The sequence below is a fragment of the Ornithorhynchus anatinus genome, chromosome X5 (genome assembly GCF_004115215.2).
Source record: "Ornithorhynchus anatinus isolate Pmale09 chromosome X5, mOrnAna1.pri.v4, whole genome shotgun sequence".
Classification (NCBI taxonomy): domain Eukaryota; kingdom Metazoa; phylum Chordata; class Mammalia; order Monotremata; family Ornithorhynchidae; genus Ornithorhynchus; species Ornithorhynchus anatinus.
In genome coordinates, this window is record NC_041753.1 from 22962147 (window position 1) to 22971212 (window position 9066).

General features: G+C 53.1%; 2 protein-coding genes across 2 annotated transcripts; one reads left to right on the forward strand and one right to left on the reverse strand.

Moving 5' to 3' along the window:
• Positions 1–1131, forward strand: LOC114807872 (T-cell-specific guanine nucleotide triphosphate-binding protein 2-like). Its single transcript, XM_029054629.1, has one exon. The coding sequence runs from the start codon at positions 1–3 to the stop codon at positions 1129–1131; it is 1131 nt and encodes a 376-aa protein (XP_028910462.1).
• Positions 1132–2834: 1703 nt separating this feature from the next.
• On the reverse strand, positions 2835–8434 carry LOC100085049 (T-cell-specific guanine nucleotide triphosphate-binding protein 2-like). The gene is made up of 2 exons (XM_029055768.2): positions 8229–8434; positions 2835–4569 (listed from the first exon to the last, which is right to left on the reverse strand). Exon 2 carries the CDS (start codon positions 4552–4554, stop codon positions 3274–3276), a length of 1281 nt encoding a protein of 426 aa, XP_028911601.1. The 5' UTR covers positions 4555–4569; positions 8229–8434; the 3' UTR covers positions 2835–3273.
• Between the last annotated feature and the right edge of the window lie 632 nt (positions 8435–9066).

Sequence of the window (9066 nt, forward strand, 5' to 3'; positions counted from 1 at the left end):
ATGGCGCACCCGGTCGCCATCAGACTCATCCCATTCTATAAGAGGCTGGGGAAGAAGAGGTGGGGCAACCTCTCGGAGGATGACGTCACCGACATCCAAGGGGCCCTCAAGAAGGGGAAGCTGGAGGAGGCGGCTTCCAAGATCAAGGAGAAGATGGAGGCGGCCGAGAGGGCCCCCCTGAACATCGCCGTCGTCGGGGAGACCGGCTCCGGGAAGTCCACCTTCATCAACACCCTGCGCGGGCTAGGGCACGAGGACGAGGACTCCGCCCCCACCGACGTGGTGGTCACCACCCTGGAGCCCATCCCCTACCGGTACCCCAAATTTCCCAATGTCACCCTGTGGGACCTGCCGGGCATCGGGGCCCCCGACTTCCGCCCGGAGGCCTACCTGAAGAAGGTGAAGGTCAACCACTACGACTTCTTCGTCATCGTCGCCTCGGAGAGATTCAAGTCCAGCCACTTGAGCCTGGCCCAGGAGATCAGGAGGGTGGGGAAGAAGTTCTATTTCGTCCGGGCCAAGGTGGACAATGACCTGTACAACTCACGGCGGAGCAAGCCCAAGAACTTCAGCGAGGAGCTGGTCCTGCAGAGGATCCGAGAGGACTGCCTGAGCGGTCTCCAGAAGGGAGGGGTCAGCGACCCCTGGGTCTTTCTGGTGTCCAGTCTGGACGTGTCCCTCTACGACTTCCCCAAGCTGGAGGACACCCTAGTGTCGGAGCTGCCCGCTCACAAGTGCCACGCCCTGGTGCTGGCCCTGCCCAACGTGGCCGAAGAGGCGGGGGAGACCAGCCGGCCCACGTTGCAGGAGAAGATGGGGCTGAGGGCCCTGAAGGCGGCCGCCTGGGCCACCCTCCCTCTCGCCCGCCTGGCCGGCCGGTCCACGGAAAAACCGAGGGGCCCGTCCCTGGAGGAAGACTTGCCGGACTTGGCCGAAGACGAGCTGAAGAACGCCAGTCTCGTCGGCGACATGCTGGACAGCGTGAAAGTGGTGGTCGGCTCCATCCCGTTCGTCGGGGGCTACGGGGCCGACGCCATCTCCTACGTGCAGGGCTACTACATGCAGTGGCCCTTCCTGGACGCGGTGGCCCAAGACACCACCGACATCCTGAGGAAAACGTGGAGGAGCTGAGGGGCCCCCTGCTGGTTCGAGGAAGGGACCGACTGGAAGCCGGGCCCCCTACCCCCCCCCCGCCTTCACACGTTGGCCTGGCTCAACCTGGTTGGGCGACCGTGCCTCCTCCCTTTCCCCTCCAGCCCCAGCTCTCTCTGAGAACCCCAAAGAATGAGGTGGTCCACACCACCAGCCCCGACCCAGGGACAGTCACCAGAATCGGAACAGGAAACACGATGATATCCCATGCAAAGCTCTGTACTGATGCATACTCTTCTGATCCCTTCATCCAATGTAATCGGACCACGTAGATAAACGATTAAATAACGAGAGTCTCTGTACATTTGGTGTGAAGCTTTATTTCACCTTGATTCTTTCCCTATCTCCCTTTCTTTTTCCCTGAGGCAGAAGAGGAAGGTGGGAATCCGAGAAAATTAATGAATTAATTATGATACTTGTTAAGGGCTGGCTATGTGTCAAGCGCTGTTCTAAGCACTGGGGTGGAAACAAGACAGTCGGGTTGGACACCTGTCCCACATGAGGCTCACAGTCGAAGTAGGAGGGGGTAGGATTTAATCCCCATTTTACAGGTGAGGAACCTGAGGCACAGAGAGGTTAAGCAACTTGCCCAAGGTGTCACAGCAGAAAATGGCAGAGCTGGGATTAGAACTCAGTTCCTCTGACTGCCATGCCCGTGCTCTTTCCACTAGGCCACGCCGCTTCTCTAGAGGGCTTGAATCCGGTTCTCTCTACCAGTGTGGAGGTCTCTGGGGTCCCAACACACATACACCCACGCGCACGCGCACACACCCCAACCTGGAAAATTAAAGATCCGGATAATCCCTTCCGCACCACCACCTCTAAACCCTCAGTCTCCCGCCTGCAGCTTCCTACCCAGGTCCCGGGCCCCCGGGATCCCCAGGGAATTAAAAACTAGTCCTAGGCAGGTCTCTCCACCATTCCTTCTGCCCTCCCTGGTTTGGTGAGGGGGCTGAACCACCAGGGAACAGAGTTGGGGCCTTTTCTGGGGGTGCTTCCCCAAAAGAGAAAGGGAGGGGAGGAATGAGACTGGCAGAGGGCACAGGAGTAGGGAGAGGGGAAAGAGAGATTGGCACCGACAGAAAAAAAGGAATCTTCATGTGGAACATTCATCTCCCCTCTTATCCAGGGAGTCCTCTTACTGGTCAGGTATGGGATCTCTTCTTCAAATGCCGAGTCGGTTCCGACCCATAGCGACTCCACAGACACACCCCCTCTTCAGAACATCCCATCTCCTGTCATTCTGGTATGTGTCTTTTTATGAGTTTTGACTGTGGGCAGAACACTATACTGAGCGCTTGGGAGGGTACCACAGAGTTGGTAGACGTTCCCTGCCCACAGTGAGCTTACGGGGTAGAGGGGGAGACGGACATTAATGTAAAGAAATCCATTAAGGATATCTACATAAGTACTGTGGGACTGAGGGAGAGGTGAATAAAGGGTGCAAATCCAAGTGCAAGGGTGAGGAGGAGGGGAGTGGGAGAAGAGGAAATGAGGGTTTAGTTGGGGAAGGTCTCTTGGAGGAGACTTAGGAAACTCTAAGTCGCCTGCTCAAGGTCACACAGATCATCAGAGATGGAGCAAGGAAGAGATTCTGAAATTTTCACCTCCCTTTAGGAGCCCATGAACCATATCCAGTGTGTGTTGCATGCAGAGTCTCCTTGACCTTACCAATCAATCAATCAATCAATCACTGGTGTTTATTGAGTGCTCACTTCAAGCGCTTGGGAAACTACAATCCAAGAGAATAGGTAGACACGATCCCCATAGACACGATCCCTGCCCATGAGGAGCTCGCAGACCACGGTGGGAGACAGACATTCAAATTGATTACAGAGAGGGGAACTAGCAGAGTATGAGGGAATGGACATGAGCGTTCTGGGGTGGCGGTGAGTTCAAAGTGCTTAAGGGGTACACAGTCAAGTGTGTAGTTGTTGCAGAGGGGAGCCCGGAGAGGGGAAATGAGGGCTTAGTCAGGGAAGGGCTCTTGAAGGAGATGTGATTTCCGGAAGGTTTCCAAGGTGGGGAGGGTGGTGGACCGTCAGATATGAAGTGCGAGGGAGTTCCAGGCCTGAGAATGAACGCCTGCCTCTCCCGTGAGACTCCCGCTTCTTAGCTGGCTCAGCCTGTGCTCTGTGTTTTCTTAAGGAGAAGTTTGGCATCTTCAGCCACCGTGTCTAGGGCATGCCACTGCAGAGTATAGATCTGGGTTCTAGAGATGGCAATGGTACTCAGGAGATTGCCAAAGAAAGAGACGCAGCTGAGGGAGGTTTTGATCTTCTCCTTCACGCTATTCACCAGGCTGGGCAAGGCATCGCTATTCTTCAGAACCGTCTCCATATCGTAGGACTTGAGAGCGGCCTTGAGGTCCCGCACCTCCCTGCCTTCTCTCTCGGCCAACTTGGCGAGGGACGCGTCATCCACCCCGAGGAGGCTGCGGTAATGGGGCAGACATTTCTCCAGCTCTTCCCGGTTATTAGGGGAAAAGATACCTGAGAAAGGAGCCCGAAGACATTCCTTTGTGGCCTCCAGCCCAATCTTCTCCTGTAGGGTGAGCTTCTTCTTCTCAATGGCTTCTTCAGTGACACTGGGCAGGGCCAGTCTGAGGGTGTGACGCTGGTGAGCCGGAAGCTCCCTCACCAGCGTGTCCTCCAGGTCCCCGAAGTCGTACAGACCCATATCAAAGCTGGAGATCAGGAAGACCCGAGGGTGACTCACGCTCCCTTTCTTCAAGCTCTCCAGGCAGTCATCCCGGATTAGCTGCGGCAGTGACTCTTCATTGGAGGAACCGGGTTTTCCCTCCTTGGCGCTAGCCGGGTCTTCGACGGTCATGGTTCGGACAAAGTAGAACTTCTTTTCCATCCGCTGGATTTCTCTGGCCAGGTCCACGGAGCTGGATTTGAACGGCTCGGAGGCGATGATGATCAAAAAGTCGTAGCGTTCGAATGCCACCTTTTTCAGATATTCTTCCGGCTGGAAGTTGGGGGTCTCGGTGCCCGGCAGGTCCCACAGCGTCACGTTAGGAAACTTGGGGTGCTGGTAGGGGGTCGGCACCATGGTGGTCTCCACCACTCCAGTGGGAGCTGAGCCCTCCTCGTCATCCCCCAGCCCCCTCACGGCATTGATGAACGTGAATTTCCCTGACCCGGCCTCTCCCATCACGGCGATGTTCAAAGAAGCCTTCTCAGCGGCCTCCAGTTTCTCTTCGATCTTGGAAGCTGCCTCCCCCAGTTTCCACTTTTCCAGTGCCTTCTGGATATCGGTGACATCTTTCTGGGTCAGGATCCCCTGATTGTTCTTCAACATCTCCTCGTAGTAGGGAACAAATCTGTGGAGCGAGTTCTGGACGAACTGTGAAATGTCGCTGAATGTTGCCATCGGAGAAGAGCTTGAGTGAGCCATGGCTCTGGCAGAGATCTGAGGAGAGATCAGAGCACAGACAGAGAGAACGGGTTGATGGGAGTGTTTGGGAGAAATCAAAGAGGAGTTTGGGGGACTTCTGGCACTGATGGAACCTCCCCGCCCCCCGAGGGCGCCACCTTCTGCCGGGCAGATCATGCCCGTCTGATAACATTCAGTGGTTTGGCCAAGTGCAGCGGCAACCGTGACCTCTCACCTGGACCCGAGCCGGCCATGCTAACCCCACTTAGAGCCCGGATGCCAGGCAGAGCCCGGAACCCCAGCCTTGTAGCACCGTTGGAAGAATTAGACTGCAAACTAATTCTCTTCCCCTCTTTAAAACCCTACTTAAAGCTCACCTCCTCCAAGAGGCCTTCCCAGACTGAGCTCCCCTTTTTCCTCTGCTCCCTCTACCTCCCCTTCACCTCTCCGCAGCTAAACCCTCCTTTCCCCCCTTTCCCTCTGCTCCTCCCCCCTCCCTTCCCATCCCCTCAGCACTGTACTCATCCGCTCAACTGTATATATTTTCATTACTCTATTCATTTGGTTAATGAGATGTACATCGCCTTGATTCTATTTATTTGCTATTGTTTTAAGGAGATGTTCATCCCCTTGATTCTATTTATTGCTATCGTTCTTGTCTGTCCGTCTCCCCCGATTAGACTGTAAGCCTGTCAAAGGGCAGGGACTATCTGTTACCGATTTGTACTTAGTACAAGCGCTTAGTACAGTGCTCTGCACATAGTAAGCACTCAATAAATACTATTGAATGAATGAATGAATATTGGGCAGGGAACGTGGCTGCTACTCTTCCAAGTGCTTAGTACAGTGCTCTGCACATAGTAAGCACTCGGTAAATGCCACTGATTGATTAGCAGCAGCAGTGGCAGTCAATCAGTTAATCAATTAAAGATATTTATTGAGCACTTGCTAAGCCCTCGGGAGAGTGCAATACAACAGAGGTATTAGACACATTCCCTACCCAAAGGGAATTTTCAGTCTAGGAGAGACAGACAAAATACACAATGGATATGCTCATAAGTGCCGTGGAGCCGAAGGTGAGGTGAATATCAGGTACGGATCCAAGTGTAAAGACAGCATAGAAGGAAAAGGGAGAAGAGGAAATGAGGGCTTAGTCGGGGAAGGCCTCTAGGAGGAAATGTGATTTAAGTGAGGTTCTGAAGGTGGGGAGAGTGATGGTCTGTCGAAATCCTGGAGTCAGAAAGCCAGGGGTTAATGAAATTCCCAACTACGAGGGAGTCGCGGTCCATGGAGCAATGGGGCAGCTTACATGGGCACCGGGACCATGGCAGAAATACATCAGCCAATGGTATTTGTTGACCATTTATTGTGTGCAGAGCACTGTACTAAGCGCTCTAGAAAATACGATAGAGTTTGGTAGACGCTGTCCCTGCCTGTAAGGAGTTAACAGTCTAGATGGGGAGATGGAATTTAAAATAAATTACAGATATGCTGTGGAGCAGAGGGTGGGGTGAATATCAAGGGCTTGAGCAGTGCAGATCCAAGTGCGTTGACAATGCAGAAGGCAGAGGGAGTAGGGGAAATGAGGGCTTAGTCGGGGAAGGCCTCTTGGAGGAGATGGGATTTTAGGAGGGTTTTGAAGGTAGGTAGAGTGGTGGACTGTCGGATTTGAAAGGGGGAAAGAGTTTCAGGCCCAAGGGAGGACGTGGGCCAGAGGCTGGTGGCAGGATAGATGAGAACGAGATTGAGTAAATTGGTATTAGAGGAGCAAAGTGTGCGGGTTAGGTTGTACTTGGAAATCAGGGAGGTCAAAAGGGAGAGGGTGAGCTGATTGAGTGCTTTAAAGCCAATGATAGGAGTTTCTGTTTGATGCAGAGGTGGATGGGCAACCACTGGAAATTCTTGAGGAGTGGGAAGTTATGGATTCAATTATTTTTAGAAAAATGATCGGGGAAACAGAGTGATGTATGGATCGAAGCAGGATAGGAAAAATGCTTGGATCAGCTCGGCAGTAGTTTGGATGGAAAGGAGAGAGCGGATTTTAGCAATGTTTTGAAAGTTGAACTAACAGGATTTGGTGACAGATTGAATTGGTGGATTGAATGAGAGAGATGAGTCGATAATCTCAAGGTCATAGGCCTGTAAAACAGGGATGATGGTGATGTTGTCTCCAGTGATGGAAAAGTCAAAGGAAGGACAGGGTTTGGGTGGATAAATGAGGCCAATGCCTGCTACTGCCATCTTGACTTCCCCTTTGCCCCTTTCCAGGGATGGGACAGGCAAGCTACACCCTGCCCAGAAGAATACACAGACCAGCCCTCCCCTCTCCCTCACCAAGGCCCCCTCCCACCCTCTCCTTTTCCAGCTGACTTCCTGGGAAGCTCTGAGATAATAAAGCTATAAACAGTTGGACTGAACGGTTAACGTTATCCAATCAGAACTCAGAGGAGAATAACAGACCGGATTCCAAGGGGAATGGAGTATTTCACATTGACTTTGGACCAGTTTTTTTAAACAGCAAGAGGGAGGGGGCCGAATGAACGACTGTGGGAAAAAATTAAAAGTTTCTCCCCATTCTTTCCCGGAAGATGAGGTAGAGAGCATCATCATATCACTAAACGAGATGAGATGCAGACGCAATAGCCGGGTTCCGATCTCCACCTCCCCTCTCCTCTCACCACAGTCCATCATGGCGGCTCTCAGGCGCTTTCCTGACCCTCAGAGCTTTAACACGGCAGCGAAGGTGATTAAACCCATTCAGACTGAGTCTATTTATCAATCAATCAATCAATCAGTGACATTTATTGAGCACTTAACTTGTGCAGAGCACTCTACTGAGTGCTTGGGAGAGGACAATACAACAGAGTTGGTAGACACGTTATGTTCATCCTATTCTGGCCTCAGGAGGCAAAGTCTGAGCAAGACAAGCAAGTCGGGGACAGATGCCTGGGTGGGAGCTGGGCATCACCTAATCAGCACGAGACATGGTTGCTTCGGGTCTGTTTGTCTGCCTCTCTCTAGCTTTCCCCAGCTCCATCTGCCCCTCCCCCCGAATCAAGCCACCCTCGAAACACAAAGGGCTCGACCCATCACAGCTCCGGGACCCCCGATCAAGCTACCCCCCGGTCCAGGTCAATGGCCCAGATGCTGACCATGGGATCCAGGAAAAGGTTGACAGAGGGAGGCTGGGAGGCTGGGTGAGGTCACCTGCTGTCCTGCTTCCCTGGGCCTCCGTTCCTCCGAGGGGTGGGGGGACGGCTCAGTTCCGGTCCCCAGGGCAGCTTCAGATCAGAGCTTCGGTGACTCGATCCCTAGAACCCCCCCAAGCCATGCTGGGCCAGTGGAAACCGAGAACGACCTCCCCACTCAGCACCCTTTCTCCCTCTGGGGGTGGGATGCCAGCACAGTCCGAGGTTTCCGCGTTCAGGGGTCAGGACGGGATCTCTGTCGTCTCTCTTCCCCAGAAAACCTCTTTGCTCACGTCTACCGACTGCGTTCTCCCTCCCAAGGCCTGTTCTGGTTCTCCATGAGGGACCAGGAGAGGTGCCGAGTCTCTCAGCTCTCTATCCACCCTGTGTCCCCCTCCCGGGGCCCCACCTGACCCTCAGAGATTCTTCCCCACTCTTCTCCCAAGCATCTCTAATGGCCATTTGGACACCAAGGGCCAGCACCCTGCTGGACTTTATCTCACTCACCAACTGGTCGACGAAGATGAATGTCTTGGGCCGAGTGCCAGGCGTGGATGGCTCCACCAGGACGGGAGGAGAAGCCCAGATGAGCTGGAGAATCTCAGGGGCCAACCGTCTGCGACTGGGTCCTTCACAAACTGACCACCAACGGCCGAATTCCGGAGAGTCTGTTCTGAGCAGGTTGTCTCAGAAGGTTGTCTCAGGCTCCTTCCGCCAAAGGTGATTGGCGCAGAGAGGTATCAGCTGACATAAATGTCCAAAAAAGGAGAGGCCAGAAAATGAAGCCAAGCACCTCTAGTGCCACCTCAGACCAGCCCCCAAGAACCCTACAATAATAGATGAACCAGCCCTCCTTCCCTCTCCACAGCCCACTCCCGCCCTCTCCTTTTCCTCCTGACTTCCTGGGAAGCTCGGAAAAAACAATAAAGCCATAATAATTTTATGGGGTGTGAAGGCAGCATTTCAAGGGGAGCAGAATATTCAAAAGTGCTGAAGTGCTAATCAATCAATCAATTAATTGTATTTATTGAGTACTTACTGTGTGCAGGGCACTGTACTAAGCACTTGGAAGAGTACAACAAACAGTCATATTTATTGAGTGCTTACTGTGTACAGGGCACCGTACTAAGCACGTGGTAGAGTACAAACAATGAGCTTACAGTCTAGAAGGGGAGACAGACATTAATATAGATGAATAAATAAATTACAGATATGTACATAAGGGTTGTGGGGCTGGGAGCGAGAGTGGTGAATAAAGGCAGCGAGTCTGGGTGACACAGAAGGGAGTGGGGAAAGAGGAAAGGAGAGCTTCATCAAGGAAGGCCTCTTGGAGGAGATGTGCTTT